General features: G+C 39.7%; 1 protein-coding gene across 2 annotated transcripts in view; it reads left to right on the plus strand.

Annotated features, from left to right (window-relative positions):
- The first annotated feature begins 5,135 nt into the window (after window positions 1–5,135).
- The window catches only part of LOC124275476 (fucolectin-1-like), a 50,094-nt gene continuing 35,599 nt past the window's right edge, over window positions 5,136–19,630 (plus strand). The window contains exons 1-4 of one of the 2 annotated variants that reach the window (XM_046711051.1): window positions 5,136–5,287; window positions 6,342–6,575; window positions 7,489–7,725; window positions 16,984–17,172. In XM_046711051.1, the coding sequence (XP_046567007.1) occupies window positions 5,218–5,287; window positions 6,342–6,575; window positions 7,489–7,725; window positions 16,984–17,172 (730 nt within the window). In that variant the 5' untranslated portion in view covers window positions 5,136–5,217. Of the gene's footprint in view, window positions 5,288–6,341; window positions 6,576–7,488; window positions 7,726–8,166; window positions 9,320–16,983; window positions 17,173–19,630 lie in introns of those variants that run through there. The other variant, XM_046711050.1, reaches the window with a different exon arrangement.

Below are 19,630 nucleotides of genomic sequence, written 5' to 3' on the forward strand. Positions count from 1 at the left end.
GATACTAAATAAAGTGACAGACAAAATACTGCCTTGAGGGACACCCTGATCCTGATTATAATGATCAGACAGGGTTGAACCCACTCGGACTTGAAATTGCCTGCCTTTTAAAAACTGTTATACAAAAAGAGGCAAACGGCCCCTCAAACCAAAATCATGTAAGTCCTGCAAAATGCCATGCTTCCAGGTGGTATCGTATGCTTTCTCGAGATCAAAGAATATCGATACTGCATGTTGTTTATTTACTATTGCATTTTTGACGAAGGACTCTAAACGTACCAAATGATCAATGGTACTACGATTTTTCCTGAAACCACATTGGATATTGGTGATAAGGTTATTGGTTTCAAGATACCATGTTAATCGATTGTTTACAATTCGTTCCATGGTTTTACAGACACAACTCGTTAAAGAGATTGGTCTGTAATTAGACGGATCAGTATGATCCCGGCCATGTTTTGGAATGGGGACTACAATGGCATTATGCCAGGAAGTTGGGAAATTCCCTGAAGTCCATATCATATCAAATATATTTAGCAGTGTTTCCAAACACGATTCAGGCAAATGCTTTAGGAGCTGATAGTGGATATCATCAGCCCCTGCTGCTGTATCATGAGCTTGCTCAAGAGCGGTATGTAGCTCATGGAGTGAAAATAGTTCATTATAATCTTCACCATTGTCTGAGTTAAAATTTATTCTTTTCTTCTCCTGTTGTTTCTGGTGTTTTTGAAATTCAGGGACATAATTTGATGATGAAGAATGTTTGGCAAGAGTTTCGCCAATTTTATTTGCTATGTCAGTTTTATTAGTTAAGATTATCACCATCCTTCAGATGGTGTACAGCAGATTTAGAACCTTTGCCCTTAATTCTTTGGACCATGTTCCACACCTTGGACATAGGTGTACGTGAGTTTATTTTGGAAACAAAATTCCTCCAAGACTGACGCTTATTTTGTTTAAAGGCACGTCGAGCCTTGGCATTTGATATTTTAACTTTGTCTAAATTATGGACAGTAGGATGTTTGCGAAAATATTTTTCCGCTTTCTTCCTGCACTTTCTGGCCTGTTTACATTCATTATTAAACCATGGTTTACGAATGTGTGGAGTTGTAGAGGACTGTGAAATTGTTTTGTCAGCAATGTCATTTAAAATATCCGAAAAAGACTGTATAGGATCTTCACTGTTCCTAAAAAGATCATGCTTAATGTGTTCAACACACAGAGTCTTATATAATGACCAATCAGCCCTGGCAAAGTTCCTTCTGAATAAGGGTGGATCATCACCAGGGTTGATATTTTTGAGAATGGTTGGGAAGTGATCACTCCCACATAGGTCATCATGTACCGTCCATTCAAATTCATTATATAAGGTTGAATCAGTAAGTGATAAATCCAGGGAAGAATATGTTCCCGTAGCTGGATGTAAATAGGTGGCTGAATCGTCATTGAAAATACATAAATTGTTATCGGAAATGAAATCCTCAAGTGTTTTACCTTTAGTATTAATGTGGGCACTTCCCCAAAGCGGGTTGTGTCCGTTAGGATCGCCCATAATGAGACATGGCTTCGGAAGTTGATCATATAAATTTTGAAGATCTGACAGTCGAATGTCAGAAGAAGGAGGGAGATACAAGCTGCACAGAGTCAAAGCAATGTGCAAGGTCAGCCGAACAGCTACAGTTTGAAGATTGGTATTCAGAGATACAGGGCTATGAATAATACCCTGGCGCACCAAAATGGTAGCACCCCCAGTTGCTTTATCTCCTGGAGGAGAAAAGGAGTGATAATCAGTATACTGTCTCAGATTAAAGTTATTTGTATTTTTTAGATAAGTCTCTTGAAGACATAATGCTGATGGTTTACAATCTTGTATCAACAAGTGAATCTCATTGAAGTTATTTTTCAATCCTCTGCAATTCCACTGCATTAAAGTCGACAACTGAGTCATGGTGGCTCAATTGGCGATCGTTCCCTTGAATGTGAGGAGGAACTGTTCCTCTGTCTGTCTTGTGTAGACAGAGTAACCTCCATATCTAGAGTCCCAAAAGAGTTTTCTAGAGGAACCTCTGAAGATGAAGGGATGGTAGGGTTGTTTTTGTTTAGTTTCCTTTCTTTCTTATTTTTCTTTGTATTTGCACTTGACGGTTGAGACGAAGACGTTTGAGATGAATTGCCAGGCAGACGGTCTGTTTGGCTTCCCGACGTAGATGTAGTGACCAGGGGTGGAGACTGAGTGACTGCAGCCGTAGTTAGAGTAGCTGACACGATAGGTTTCACTGACTTGACCCAAGTCAAGTCAGTCTGACAGGAAATAGAAGACGTTGCTACAGAGCGTGTAACTGCAGCAGAATATGTGACAGTGGATGGAGTTGATGTTTGGCCTGATAACATTTATTTTGCCTCAAAGTACGAAATATTGTTTTCACACTTAAGTCTCATGATTTTGGACTCTTTTTGCCACACAGGGCATGCCCTGGATGAAGCAGGATGCTGACCCTCACAGTTTGCGCACTTGTTATCTTTCTGACAATCTGGTTCCTCATGGTGGTCTGAACAACGGGGACACACCAGAGAGTTACGACAAGACTGTGATCCGTGGCCAAACTTCTGACATTTATAATACCGGAGTGGATTGGGGACATACACCTCCACTCCGATGTTGAAATATCCTGCTTTAATTGATGTTGGAATATGAGACCGAGCAAACGTCAAAAGATACGTATTGGTGTTAATGATAACACCATCTCTCTTGACTGTAAAACGTTTTACTGCCGTCACTGCTTGTTCTTTTAGTTCTGTGGCAATGTCCTCTTCACTCATGTCAGCAAGACATCTGGCTCTGTCACGAACGATGCCGCGACAGGAATTTAACGTTCTGTGCACAGACACAGCAACCTCAATGTTGGCAAATGTTTTGATGGATAACAAATTGACAGATTGCTGTCTCCGTGCACACTCCACAAGAAGTGAACCACTACGAAGACGGGTGACATTCTTTACTTCACCACAAATACCAGAAACAGCCTTTGAAATGGCAAACGGATTTAATTTGATTGGCAGGAAATCTACAGCCTCAATGACTACAAATCGTGGCCAAGAATCACTGTCAGAAGAATTTGATACAGATGTGGGATCTAAATCTTCAAAACGTCTTTTCTTTTCACTACGAGATGAACCAGCATGTGATAGTGCCATGGCGAAAGGAAATGATTCGACACCCCTGCTCCCCACCCACCATGGAGTGTCAACAAGGACTGTGTCAATATGCATCGGATATCCAAGATGCTGACACCAGGGATACAGGGGTGTTATACACCAGAGAATATGACATGAATAGCTGTATTTATCTACCAATTTAATGCCAGACTGGTTCGGCCCTTGACAAGAAATTGGAGACATACATTACCCAGGGGTCAACATCACCAGATTGGCCCATGAGCCACCGCCTTCTGGCATAGGACTCTAGGCAATTTAAAGTTATGAATAATTTAAACATTGAAAATCAAAATTTCCAAGACCCAATCATAATTTATTGTGCAAATATAACCACCATGCACAGGGCTTGACGTGACCAGCCGATTAATAGAACCGGGCCAGTTCTACCACCCGCCTAGGTGAAGTAAGGGCCGAAGTGGTGTGTTGGGCAACAGGAACACGGTTCCAGGATCCTATTGCCCCCAACCACCAGAATCCCGTCCTCCACCGACACAGGGGACAACCCACGGCAAACGGGTTGGTTGACCAAATATCCCCCCGGGTCCACAACAGGGGGTTGAAGGGCGTTTAGCGTGACCCAGCACCCACCACGAGGAGGTGGCCCTTCATGGGTGCCTTTGCTTTTAAGAAGAAGTTTGGCGGTGTTTAATTTGTAACATAGATGGTTAGTTGCAGTGTCCTTGAGGAGATTATAGTCGTGTAAAATTATGTTCCCCTGAGAACATATGTTAAACCACATAATTAAAAATTCTATGAAGGAAGCAGAAGTACTTTAAGTCCCCACGGTCCCTAGTCAGGTGATCTACCTTCAGTTGTTCGCGATCTATTGCATGTTTTACATTGTATTATTAAGAATGGAGATGAATTTTCATGGCTACAAACTTGTTTTAAACCAAATCTGTTATACTCTAGTAATTCTACTTCCTTCGGTGACATGGCTACATAAACTTCATGTACTTATCATGTCTCTCTACATTTTCTAGTCACGCGTTTAAGTCACTCCCTCACTGTTTCTACTAAATTATAAACAAAAACCTTTTATGATATATAAAACAGGTATAATGTAACCTTACATGTAATGCCCAGGAAAAAAATCACCATTCGTAGCATATTCGCAGTGTCACAACGCGAGATGAATAACACATTACCTCCCATCTTAGGTAATTGTTTACCTACTTTGCACCAATAATAATGTATTGTAATTACATCTCGGTCGTAATTGTTAATTTTGAAGAATTACCAGAAATATCCGTACCTTCACGTGTATATATAAACACTTTCTGTGTAAGTAATATTATTTTCTCTCAGAAACTGACTTATTGTCTCCAGGAAGAAAAGTTCGCAGCATATTTGCAGTCAAGTTCACTTTACTTTCCCTTTTACATATGGCTTTGCCAACGGACTTGACCCATCAAGAAGATTTTTGCCCAGAAATTATGTTTCAGAGGATAACGTTATCAAATGGATTTGATCCCCTGCATAGTATTGAGAGCAACAGCATGTGAGCAAAATAACTGTTCTGCAACGTCACATCAACTTCTTGCTTTGGCAAACAAACAGGTGAAGACATAAAGGATTGTCTCAAGTTCCCTTTAAAGATTCGTCCCTTGTCCCTTGCGTTTACATTTCTCAGGTTGCATCAGGAGAGTAGTGGATAGGAGCACGAACATCCATTCCGACACTGAGTACATATTTAATGACTGCTAATTCCCTTGACGTCTTCTGCAACACATTTTGATATGGCTTGGTTCAGTTCTATGCAAACTGTGCTTATCACCAGGGAAATATTTACGCACGTCTTTTTAACACTCACCGAACAAGAAGAAGAACAATATTGATCATGTACTTCATGTATCTACATATGAAAGGAAAGACTGACAGAGATCGAAAATATTGGAAAATGGCAACAATACATCAATACAAAGATTGTGTTACTGCTGGAAACTGAGTCAATACAAAACGCACGATCCTTATCAGTGAGCGGTGCAGATCGGCTCAAGGATGTTTGTTCCAGTAACGTTGTGCTGTGAACTATTGGGATTCATCCTTCACTATTTTCCTTCTGTCGGTGGTAAGTCATTTAGTTACCTTTGTACGTGCGATGATATTTCGTTAAGGAACGTGTTTGTTGGACTGCTTAAACGCCGTTTCCCTATGTAGTAATCCATTACACCATTTAACATCAAACCTTTGGAGGGTATTTAGAAGCGGAATGCATAAGAAAACAAGATTTATGAATGTCAATTTCTTTATTGGTAACAACACGATGTTTCGGAGTGTATGCTTGCTCCTTCATCAGGTAATGTCCAAGGAGCAAGCATACACCAGAAAACGTCGTTTTATTCTCAAAAAAGAAGTTGACATCCATAAATTTTGCTTTTCTTACAATTTAACATGTTTCTAACATCAACAAACGATACAGAGAATATCATCACATCGTGAAAACGGATACATGCGACATGTTTAGGTCTGTAGGCTCATACTGATACAAATTCATGAAATAACCATTACCTAGCATTGTCTTGTTCTTCCTTTGGGTAGTCCGTAGGTTTCCTCAGTGCATTGATATTAGCATCTTGTATCAAAATCAGGTCATTTATTTCTAAACTATGCCTGTGATATCCCTTCATAGTTGGAAAAATACAACTCTGATATCCAACTTGACGACTATAAAACAGATTGGTGATATCACATATCGTTACACCGTGAAAACGGATTCATGCAACACGACCGTAACTCTCTTATGTGTACACTACTAACCAAACAGAATCATGTTGAGACCTTGTCAATAAGTTTTCTGAAAGCATGATTTTTCCAAACATTCTTTTTGAATCTTCTTGAATGCATGTGTCTATTTGATACTCCATGTACTCCAGTGAGGTAATCTATTAGTCTGAACTTCATATGTATTCCATTCATTCACCAACTTTGATGAAACATTATTTGATAAATATTGTCAGTAGGGTTGACAGGAAGACTGGTCTCATACTTGGGACGTTTAGTATTGGCAGGAAATACTAGTCTTATGTTTCGGACATTCGGTATTGAAATTAAGTACTGGGCTAAAATCAAATTGATTCAGAGTTGGCTGGGAGTAATAGTTGGCTGATGTCTCTTTTATTCAGCACATTGCCTTGACAACGTTGCCCTTGGGAAACCTGCTATTCAGAATTCTATTGGGTTCTCCGCTGGCCCGGGGCGAGCCGTGGACGGAAATGGAGATCTTATCTTTGAAGGTTCATCTTGTTCGTACACACCCAGTTCCACTGGTGACCCACTGCCGTGGTGGCGGGTGGATCTGCAAAAGGTCGTCAACGTTGAGGCGGTCACCATCGCTAACAGAAGATCCAGCGAATATCGTAATTATTGATAATTCACATCTGTTGAACACCTTCACAATCTTTTCATGTCTACATTCAACAAAGAGTTTGTATATTTTATCATTAACTCAATGTTAAATTGTTATAGTCATTTTAGTCGTTGTGGTGTTGTGAGTTGTGCTGTGCCGGGATATAACTGACATACTGGTTAATATACAGGAGTTACATGTCCATCACAATAACTGGTCATTCATAGAGGCCCTGAAACAAATATATCAGAGAAAGCCAGTGCCAGTCAAGAATAAGTGGCAGGTCTAGATTACCTCGCTTTCCCTAAAAAGTCTCTGATCACCCTTTCATAATATTTTATGATTTAAGAACCGTTTTTTTTATGTAATATATGTTTATTTCAGACACTAGATTGGAGTGTACCTACTCTCTCTTCACAGTTTTCACATACAAAAATCAACAGTAGTGTATGGTTATTTCTTTATATACTCTTGAAGAAATAAAAGTTTCACTTTTGTGATAGTTTAAAGTCTGAAATTTCAAGACAAGAATTGGTCTCCGACGCACATATACGTACTTCAGGCAAATGCTGAACTGGTGCCTTATGCTATTCAGGCAAGAACAAACGATTCACAAAATTGAGAGAATTGGTTGTGTCCAAAACAGTGTATCAAGATTAAGGCCATGAAACCGTCTGTATTGCTGTTGGGCTGTGCACAAATATTAAGCTTTTCTGCTTTGTGCGTACACATCAATAGGTAGAGTGATTACTATTTTGTTTGTATAATATGAAACAATTCGCTTCATCATTCGTCTATTTCGACAGCCTCCCATAAGAAGGTCGAACCAAGAGTTATTACTGAAGACAGGATGTTTAACCTTGCCGTTAATTTGTGAGGCTCAGTATCATAGTTGTCTCATTTTCACAAAACTTTGGTTCCAGACTGGCGTCTACACAACTTTGACATAGAAGTATTCTCAGCTGACCCAGTTGTTGACCCTGGAGCAAACGGTCAGCTGTGCTTTTCCTTCTTTGGGCAATTTGGGGATTCACTTACTGAAACCCTTAGATGCATGTATCCGGTTGAGGGGCGATATGTCCGGATAAAGAAGAGGCAACATCTGAATAGTCAGGACAGGCTGACCTTGTGTGAAGTGGCAGTCCACCCAAAGATATATGGTCAGTGAAACAATGTTCTCGAAGAGCCTTGGTATTTGGTCAGATCAAAGACTGTACGGGTAACGGAACATGGACATGGAGTGTTACGTAACTGTTTGCTAAATAGGGTGCACTTCTCTGTTTATAGTAAGTCAATTCCACAACGGAAGTTCACATACAGAAGGAAAATGATCCTATTTGATTTATTTAGGTGGCATAGACAACATTTGTGAAATTAGATTTTACAAAATCAAAACAAAACCATCATTGCCTCAGAACTGCCCACTTTTTCGTCTACTGTAAATATCAGAACATACATTTCCTACCAAAATATATATGTCGAGTATTCAATTTGACTTATGGAGACAATATGGATAGATAGTGTGTGTGGTCAGAGATCATGTCATCAATGGATCACAGTTGCCTGTATGAATATACGAACTGTTTCGTTGACACTTTCAGAAAGCAACTGCAGTTTCAGTCAGAGGTACCCTTCCACATTTGTGCCCTACACGGACAAGTACCTCACGACCAGACCCAGGCATGAAACCATCGGAAGCTTGAAGACCTGCATGATTGAATGTACAACTATGTGGGCATGTGATGGCTTCAACTTCAATATCCTGGACAGCAGCAGTGGAAATGGAACCTGTGAGTTTGTGTCTGTGTCACTGGCAAATCTTTACTCTAAATCTGGATGGACATATTACAAGGCCATTTGTTCTGAAACTCCAGCACAACTCGTGTAGGATTCGATGTATGAGGAAGGCGGCTCTTGCATAATATGTTCCCTTGGTGACTGACTATTACTGTTCATATATAACCGTGCAGGCATACAAGTGGACTATGCATCATCATCACTGCGACAAAACAAACTGAGATGCCCATCTTGACCAACAAAAAACTAGGATGCGAAGTTTGCAAAAGAAATCATATATGTGTTTCAATTAATTTCTTGCTTGTTTGTTGCTTATTTTGTCCAGTTACATGTCCAGTTCAGAAATAAATGAATCCAGCCCCCAAATTCCAGTGATTGACATGATAAATATTCATCCAGGGTCATAGTGTGGGGCCTATTGTGCCTATGAAGCTAGCCAGACTTACGAGGAGCCCGATCCTAGTGACATCACACGCTGTCAACGTTCGTTTTGTGATTACTGGATATAGGTGGTGCAGCCGGCTGGAGTGCTACTTCTTGATCGTTGTTTCGACTCTAGGATTAGCCTTGATTTATGTTGACTTAAAGGAGTTTTCTTACCTCATGTGAATCGATGCAGAACATTTCCCCTAACACATCATACTAAGATGGTGTGCAGTTTCCTAAATACATTAACAGCTGTCTTCACGGAGAGATGCATTTGCGAAATGAGGACCTGCATGTCATCTTATATAAATTACTGGATAAATTCGGTGTAGAATTGATCTTCGGCAACCCATCCAAATAATCACACATTTCCATTTCCACATGCACATCCACTATTTACTAAAGTCATGGTGGATTGCATAATGGACTTTGTCTTAATACTTTAGTTACAGTATGAAGACTAAATATATAATTGCTCCTTGCTCACTATGTGTAAATCTCATATTGATGTTAATAAATGGGTATTATGTATTGTGAGTGTTGTTTCTGTGTATAATGTACTTAGTAAGGGCAAGATGCACTAAAGTTACCTGCAGACTATATATAGGCATTAAATGGCATTAAATAATTTATTTGCAACCAAAATGTTTTCAATTGTGAAATTGTACTAGATGAACACACATTGTCAAATGTTCTAGATTCAAGCAACCCAATATCGTCCATATGTGAGCACTTTCACAGGCGTAATTTCTGGACAAAAAGCATCTCGGGGAACTTCTTCAAAAACAGCGAGTTCAATGACGGAAAACGGGTATTGTATTTAGCAAATTGTATTATGGAACGCGGCAACGATTGCATAGAGAAATATTGTTATGCCATTGTATCCCAAATAATAAACTATCAGTGTATAACATTACATCAGGGGTCCAAGAGAGGCACATACATATTCTCATACATTATCGTTCTGGTTTAATATAACCAACCGATGTGATGGTCGTTGTGAAGTAGATATTGTTACTCACCATTTCAGAAATGTGTGATTCGAAGTACATTTTGACGTGGTCGGACGCGCTTGCGAAACCGATCTGGCAGTAATATACCACTGAAATTCATGTCATATTACGTTGTTACACATTATTTACCCATTGTCAAATTACACGTGTATTAAATATATGACAAGCCTAAGGTCAACTATTTACAATGTAATGTAATTGCCATAGTAAAAAAGATTTAGAATATATTACACACCCATCAGAATGGCTTTTTGGTATCCTACCACCACACACACACACCACACACACACACACACACACACACACACACACACACTCTCTCTCTCTCTATCTCTCTCTTCCTCTCTCTCTCTCTCTCTCTCACATTCACACACACGTACACGCACATGCGCACGCACACACTTCATAACACACATCGCTTTGGGTCAGTCTTTTTTGTATTGAAGCAAGCCTGATCAGGTTGAAATATTGTCAGTGTTGTTTTTTGCTGTAAATTTCAAACATAAAGGAGTCATATAACAGTTTTTAACGGCATGGGAAAGTGCCGAAGTTAATGACAGCGAAACATAAGATAGAGCAATTTACCGTTGTTGACGTATAAAGACAAGGAACCACCGAAACACTCGGATGCAAATCACTTATAATATCCATCTTACAGTTATTCATTATTGATCCTGCACTTATACAGCATGTAAAAAGACAATTACTAAACACACAGAATGCCCAAAGCTCGACCAATGAAATTTTAAACAGCCATCATGTGTATGTCAAGAAAGGCACAAACGTCATGTGCAAATCTTTAAATTGTAGGTGGGTAGTCATGGGTATCATTTCGCTTTGTGTTTCTCAGTACCTATCGATATTCCTATTTCTCAGCTTTCATTGTTCAACTCTCATTTGCCACATTAGAGGCCAGAGTTTGGCGCAGTGTTCCTACGTCTCAGCGGAATTGCTGAATCTTAACGTTCTGCTGGACATCTAACCGTAAAGTGTCCCAGGCCACTAACACAGCTTACCTAAACATGTTAAAGAAGTAGTTGCGTCTGACGTCAAACAAAACCATTTAGCATTTTTAGTTTCTTATCAACTTTGGAACACAAGGTTTGTATATCAAAGACCCGATTTCTGTTATCATTAATTCCGACAACAGAAAATTCGTTTTAACGAGTAAACTGTAACACAACTATAAATAAAATATGATGACTCCATGAATAAAAACAATAGTGGATGCATGTTGTCCTTGTAGAGAAGACTTACACATTTCACTCGCTGGATTTACGCTCAGATGGGTACAGTCTCCATAAATCATTGAGTTCCCCTAAGATTTATCACTCTATTTTCATTCCTTATTACCGAAGCATTGAAATGCATGTTAAATTAGAGTCAATGTTGCAACATTCCATTTACCCATATTTATGAGTGTATTTAATATAGGACAAACCTAACCATGGTCATACGAAATTTTAAAGGTACTGAAATTTTTTTACATTCACAGCATTGCTCCTAAATACATGGAAACAATGGCCAGATTTATACACCTGTGATATACAAGTAAATACAGAGTTGAATGTTATGTTAGCACCCCTTTAAACATGCCATTTAGAAATTAATGCCATTTAGAAAGTGGTCAAATATGACATTCGTTATGGGTTTAGTCCCATCCGGGATCTGAACGCACACCCTCAGAGTCGGGGTGGTTGAGCGGGTTAGACGGCAGACGCCCAAGAGTGTGTGAGTGAGTGAGTTTAGTTTTACGCCGCACTCAGCAATATTCCAGTTATATGGCGGCGGTCTGTAAATAATCGAGATTGGACCAGACAATCCAGTGATCAACAGCATGAGCATCGATCTGCGCAATTGGGAACCGATGACATGTCAGCGAGTTTGACCACCCGATCCCGTTAGTCGCCTCTTACGACAAGCATAGTCGCCTTTTGTGGCAAGCATGGGTTGCTGAAGACCTATTCTAACCCGGATCTTCACGGGTCATCACGCCCAAAAGAAGAAGGAAGAAGAAGAAAAAGAATTTATTCGTCTAGCGAAACATTTACATTTAAAAAGTGTCATAAGACATCAGGTTAAAATATCAGTGGAGGTGGGAGTGTTGAACAGTTTACGTTTAAACATAGTTTTATATATAATTAGCGCACCTATGGTATTCGATAACTTATTGCACAGCATAATATATGTACTTTCATCTGAACTAGATAGTTGGCTAAAATTTGGTAGGATAGCAGAGGCAAGACTAAAAAGTGTTACCCTCAGCTCAGAACAAGTTCGATATGTTGTTTTGGGAAATTAGAAATTCAACCTATTTCCCCTTGAGTGTCTTATTACCCACTCCTAAGAAAGATCTACTGGCTCTATTTTGGATAGCGTTGATGCAACTGTACAACTGTACTCTTTTGTGCCCAATATTGCTGACCCATACGATAAAATCGGTTGAACTAAATTATCATGTAATGGCGTAAAAACTTCATAATTCATGCCTCCCACCGACGTAAATTTACTAATAATAACACCTAGCGCCCTAAAGGCTGATTTAGCAAGGGCTTTGGCTGTATACTTCAAATCTAAATGCCCAAATAGTTATAAGCCTGAGTTACTTCTATATTCTCATCATAGAATTAAAAGATGACTGCACAGAGGAAATGTTGCTGTAATGGATGACCTTGTTCTTTTCTACTTTTAATTTGCAGGCGCTATTTTTACACTATTCACTGACACAATCAAGCATACGTTGAAGAGATACTTCATCAGGAGCTGTCAGAGCAATGTCACCTGCATACAATAGAAATATATACCTTTATACCACAATTAAGATCATTAACCTCTTGAACTAAATAATGAATGAAAATAGAGAAAAGTGTTGGCGACAAAACATCCCCCTGTTTAACACCGCTATTTACCGCGAAACTTTTGGTCATATCACCATTAACGAATACACGCGAACGATAACTTTCATATAGCGATAAAGAATTTTCCTTTTAGGAAGCTTACACCACAGACACTCGCGGTTAACGCGATCAAACGCTTTCATTGCGTCGCTGTAGCATACATATGTTAGGAGGTTTACCGACTTCCAGTTTTTAATGATTAAAATAAGGTGTAGATATATCCTGATGTACTTAGTTTACTGCGGAATTCGTTCTGGTCTTATGCGAGCAAGCTGTTGTTCTCGAGCCATTTCGAAAAACGCATATTTAGTATATCCGTGTAGATTTTACAGGGATTGATAAAAGAGAAATTCCGCAGTAGCCTATAGGGTCCCGTGGGCATGTGTCGGATTTTTTATGGGATATATAAGACTTTCTCGCCAAACACTTAGACAGTGTGTAAAAGTACATAATAAAATGTCGGATGTGACCCGTCAAAATGGTTTTAGGCAAGAAATTATGTTTCAGAAGATTACGTTATCAAATGGATGTGATCCCCTGCATAGTATAGACAGCAACAGTATGTCAGCAAAACAAGTGTTCTGCAACGTCACATCAAATTCTTGCTTTGGCAAACAAACAGGTGAAGACGTAAACGATTCTCTCAGAAGTTCCCTCTGAAGATTCATTCCTTGGATCTACATTTCTCAGAATGCATCAGGAGAGTAGTGGATAGGAGCACGAACATCCATTCCGAAAATGAGTATCTTTTTTATGACTGCGAATTCCCTTGACGTCCTCTGAAAAACATTTTAATATGGCTTGGTTCAGTTCTATGCAAACCGTGCTTATCACCAGGGAAATATTTACGCACGTCTTTTTAACACTCAGTTGGTCAACCGAACAAAAACAATATTGATCATGTACTTCATGTATCTATATATGAAATAAAAGACTGACGGAGATCGAAAATATTGGGAAAATGGCATCAATACAAGGACTGTGTTAACTTGGAAGCTGAGTCAATACAAAACACACGTTCTTTACCAGTGAGCGGTGTAGATCGGTACAAGGATGTTTGTTTCAGTAACGTTGTGCTGTGAAGTATTGGGATTCATCCTTCACTATTATCCTTCTGTCGGTGGTAAGTCCTTTAGCTACCTTTGGACGTTGCCATGATATTTCGTTAAGGAAAGTGTTTGTTGGACTGCTTGAACACCTTTTTCCTATGTTACAATAATGCATTACACGATTTAACATGTTTTTGTCTGTAGGCTCATACCGATACAAATTCATCAAGTAAGCGTTACATAGTATCGTCTTGTCCTTCCTCTGGGTAGTCTGTAGCGTTCCTCAGTGCATTAACCTCAGCATCTTGTATCAAAATCAGGTCATTTAATTCTACTAAACTATGCCTCTGACATCCCGTATAGTATGTAAAACTACAAATCTGATATCCAACTTGACGACTATAAAGCAGATTGGTGATATCACATATCGTTACATCGTGAAAACGGATTCAAGCAACACGACCGTAACTCTTTTATCTGGACACTACATACGTATCAGAAACATGTTGAGAACTTGTCAAACTGTGGATAGGTTTTCTGAAAGTATGATTTGTCCAAACATATATCGGTTTGAATGCATGTGCCTATTTGATACTCCATGCACTCCAGTGAGGAAATCTTTTAGGCTCTGCTCCATATGTAATCCATTCATACACCAACTTTGATAAATATTTGGACAATATTGGGAGTAGTGTTGGCAGGAAGTACTGGTCTCATATTTTGGATATTCAGTATTGGCTAGAAGTACTTGCCTAACGTATCGGACATTCAGTGTTGACATTAAGTACGGGACTAAAATCGAACTGATTCAGCCTTGGCTGGAAGTACTGGTCTGAGGTCTCTTTTATTCAGCATACTGCCTTGACAACGTTGCCCTTGGAAAACCTGCTGTCCAGAATTCTATTGGGTTCTCCGCTGGTCCGGAGCGAGCCGTGGACGGAAATGGCGATCTTATCTTTGAAAGTTCGTCTTGTTCGTACACCTCCCAATTCCAGCAGTGACCCGCTGCCGTGGTGGCGGGTGGATCTGCAAAAGGTCGTTAACGTTGAGGCGGTCACCATCGCTAACAGAAGATCCAGCCAATTTCGTAAGTAGGGATAATTCACATCCGTTGAACATCTTAACGATTTGTAATGACTATATTGAACAAACTGTTTGTTTCATGTTTCATCATGAATTAAATGTTAAATTGTTACCACGAAGTCAACAGCAGGTGGTGGTGTGTGGTCCTGTGCATAGAGCTGAGGTCACAAATCAGTTGAAGTTAAGCAATGTTGGGCGTGGCCTGAGAGTTTCTAGGACTACAGTCCTGCCCCACAACGAAACAAATATGATACATGCTTTCTCAGCTTAGGCAGGTAAGTTTGTTAAAAAATTGCTTCTGTTCACCCAGCAGAAAATGGGTACCCGGTGGGATAAGTCATATGACTTTATTAACCATCTAGCGCCTCACAGGCAGCTTGGGTTATCCAGGGTAATAAGGAACTGTCTGCGCTATGAGCATTCTGTTGGTGTGGATTGAGCGCAATATAAATGGTCTAATAATTATAATATATTTACCAGCGAGTATGTCGTCCAGTCGTCCTAACTTGATATATTCACATCATATCTCCCCAGTTTCTTGTACATGCTTAAACTGAAAGTGACAAAATAACACTGCATGCTGCAGGTCCGGGGTCTATATGGTGTTGTGTGTTGTGCCGTGCCGGGAACTGACATTCTGGTTAATATACAGGAGTTACATGTACATCATAATCACTGGTCTTCCATACAGGCCCTGAAACAAATATAGCAGAGAAAGCCAATGCCAGTCAAGAATATGTGGCAGCCCTTAACTCGGTTTCCGTAAAGAAAGTCTCTGATCACCTTTTTACTATATTTAAGAACCGTTTTTATGTAATATATGTCTATTTTAGAGACTAGACGTGAGCGTAGCCAATCTCTCATCAGTTTTCACGTACACATAATCAGTAGTAGTGAACGGTTATTCCTTTATATACTCTTCAAGAAAGGAAAGTCTTTCATACAGCATAACTGCAAAAAATGTCATACAAAAGAAATTAAAGGCAGAGCTTCATTGGAGTTGTCGATGCAGTAAGTCTCCTGGGAAAAGGTTGGATTTATTTCCGGAGCATTTTAACGCTTTGTACTGGTGCCTGATGTTATTCAGGCATGAACAAACGATTCAGAAAATTCAGTTGGAGGAATTGGTTGTGTCGAAAACAATGTATCAAGATTAAGGCCATGAAACCTGTATTGCTCTTTGGGTGTACACAAAAATTAAGCTTTTGCGCTTTGTGTGTACACATCAGTAAACTGGATACTTTACAGCCTCTCATAAGAAGGTCGGACCAAGAGTTATTACAAGATGACATGATGTTTAACATTTGCACATTTGCCGTTAATTTGGGATGCTCAGTAACAAAGTTGTCTCAATTCGTACACAAAACTTCGGTTCCAGACTGGCGTCTACACAACTTTGACATAGAAGTATTCTCAGCTGACCCAGTTGTTGACCCTGGAGCAAACGGTCAGCTGTGCTTTTCCTTCTTTGGGCAATTTGGGGATTCACTAACTGAAACCCTTAGATGTATGTATCCGGTTGAGGGGCGATATGTCCGGATAAAGAAGAGGCAACATCTGAATAGTGAGGACAGGCTGATCTTGTGTGAAGTGGCAGTCCACCCAAAGATATATGGTCAGTGAATCAATGTTCAGGAAGAAAACCTTGGTATTTGGTCACATCAAACGTTGTACGGTTAATGGAACATCGTCATGTAATTGTTTCCTAAATACGTTTCCCTTCACTGTTTATCAGAGGCCAATTAATCAACGGAAGTTTATATACAGAAGGAAAATGATCCTATTTGATTCATTAAATGGTATTGACAATCTGATAATCAATCAATTTAGACGTTGTAATTTATAAAAGCAAAACAAGGAAAAAATATCTTGGAATACAGCTAGGAAAGACAACAATTGTGAAATTAGATTTTACAAAATTAAAAACTGCTCAGTTTTTCGACGATTGTAAAGAACAGAACTTACATTTTCTAAAAAAATATATATGTCGAATATTCAATTTGACCTCGTTTTCGGTCTGAACAACACTGTAGAAGACATAGGTTTTGTACAAGAGATAATATGGGTAGATAGTGTGTGTGGTCACAGATCACGTCATCAATGAATCACAACTACCTGTACGATTATACGAACTGTTTGTTTGATACTTTCAGAAAACAACTGCAGTTTCAGTCAGAGGTACCCTTCCACCTTTGTGCCCTACACGGACAAGTACCTCACGACCAGACCCAGGCATGAAATCGTCGGAAGCTTGAACACCTGCATGATTGAATGTACAACTATGTGGGCATGTGATGGCTTCAACTTCAATATCCTGGACAGCAGCAGTGGAAATGGAACCTGTGAGTTTGTGTCTGTGTCACTGGCAAATCTTTACTCCAAATCTGGATGGACATATTACAAGGCCATTTGTTCTTAAACTCGGGCATAGCACCTGTAGGAATTGATGCATGAGGAAGGCTGCTCTTGCATAACATGTCCCTTTGGCGAGGTGCCTCACCATTGCTGTTTAGATATAGCTGCTCAGGCGTACAAGTGGAGTGTGTACCGTCACAAAACAAACTGAGGTGATCATCGTAACGAGCTGCTCTTGTTTTAAACTAACATGACATTTTGGCTTTTCCTTATTATCATGTCCCTTTGGCGGGGTGACTGACTATTACTGTTCAGATATAACCGTGCAGGCATACAAGTGGACTATGTATCATCGTCACTGTGAGAAAACAAACTGAGGTGCCCATCTTGACCAACATAAAACGAGGATGCGAATATTGAAAAAAAGAAAAGAATTATATACGTATTTCAGTTACTTTCTTGCTTGTTTGTTGCTTATTTTGTCCAGCTACATGACCCTTCAGAAATAAATGACTCCAGCCCCCAATTGCCAGTCACTGACATGAGAAATGTTCATCCACGGTCATAGTGTGAGGCCTATTGTGCCCATGCAACTAGCCTGACTTAGGAGGAGCCCGACATGCTGTCAACGTTAGTTTTGTGATTACCGGATATAGGTGGCGCATGAAGCCGTGTGCTACATTCTTGATCGTTGGTTCAACTCTAGGATTAGCCTTGATTTACGTGGACTTACTGGAGTTGTCTTACCCCATGTGACTCGATGCAGAACATTTAGCCATTACACATCACACTATGATGGTGTGCCGTTTCTTAAATACATTAATAGCTGGCTTCACGGAGAGATTGCATTTTCGAAATGAGGTGGAATTATAATTGCCAGTATGTGGAGTACATTGATACCTGCAATAATCGGCGATGTTTCTCGGACTATGATCTGTCACACACCCAGGCTCAACTGGAACTTGGACCTGCATGTCATCTTATATAAATTACTGGATAAATTCCGGGGTAGAATCGATCTTTGGCAACCCATCTGGCATTTACTGAAGTCATGGCAGAATGCATAATGGACTTTGTTTTAATGCTTTAGTTAAAGCATGAAGACTGAATATATCATTGCTCACTGCTCACTGCTCAATAATATTAATGTTGTGTCACTAATGGATTTGGTCATATTCTCGATCATCTGGTGTACAGTACTACATAATATACCTCTTCGATAAATCTTTTCTAACTCGACAAAATTTCTTCTTTTCTCGATTTGCTGTGTTAGTTGAGACCCTTGGAGATCCGGGTTAGAATTGATCTTCAGCAACCCATGGTTGTCGTAGATCCGACTAACGGGATTGGATACAACAGTAAATGTACTTGAGAGCCAGCACGACGAAATATAATCTTCATATCAACCGGCGCTTAGCCCACACTCTTGATAGGAATCATTCAAAAATAATAATGAACAATATCGTCGAACCCCTCGTTATCAGAAAAGGAAATTACATTTAATTTATACATGATATTGATCAGGTCAACCTTTCATTCCGTGCAATTTAATTATAAGTTACGACAGAAAGTACATAATTCATTTCAGTGACTTCAGTGACGGAAAACGTGTATTGTATTGCGCAAATTGTATTGTGGAACGCGGCAACGATTGCATAGAGAAATAATGTTATGCCATTGTATCCCAAATAACAAACTATCAGTGAATAATATTAACATCCAAGGGCCAAGAAAGGGTGCTATAAAATTCGAAAACAATCTCGTTCTGGTGTAATATAGCCAACCGATGTGATGGTCGTTGTGAAGTAGATACAACTATACAAAGTATTACCCGCTGCCATAACAACACGTATTTGCCCAACGCTGTACTGAGGCTCCATACAGTGACACTGGCTTCGGTCGACGTAAATTCTAATAGTATTGCGGTGCGAGTGATGCGGAGAGTTTGTATGTAAACATGAGTTATCTGGCGTTCATGATTGTCGTTGTGAAGTAGATACCTCTATTATTGTTCACCATTTCAGAACCCGTGAAGGTCCGGGTTAGAATATATCTTCAGTAACCCATGCTTGTCGTAAGAGGCGACTAACGGGATCGGGTGGTCAGGCTCGCTGACTTGGTTGACACATGTCATCGGATCCCAGTGGCGCAGATTGATGCTCATGTTGTTGATCACTGGATTGTCTGGTCCAGACTCGATTATTTACAGACTGCCGCCAAATAGCTGGAATATTGCTGAGTGCGGCGTAAAACTCACTCACTCACCATTTCAGAAATGTGTGATTCTATCGAACCCGATGTGGCAGGTATATTACCGAACCATTGGAATACATATTTTTATAACTTTCGTCCTAATTTAATCATTTGCTTTTAAGAAGAAATTAAACTGATTGATAAATTTTGACATTGGCGGTGTTCAATTTGTAACAGAGATGGTTAGTTGCA

This window comes from Haliotis rubra, unplaced genomic scaffold (genome assembly GCF_003918875.1).
Source record: "Haliotis rubra isolate DU_JTF1 unplaced genomic scaffold, ASM391887v1 Scf2, whole genome shotgun sequence".
NCBI classification, from domain to species: domain Eukaryota; kingdom Metazoa; phylum Mollusca; class Gastropoda; order Lepetellida; family Haliotidae; genus Haliotis; species Haliotis rubra.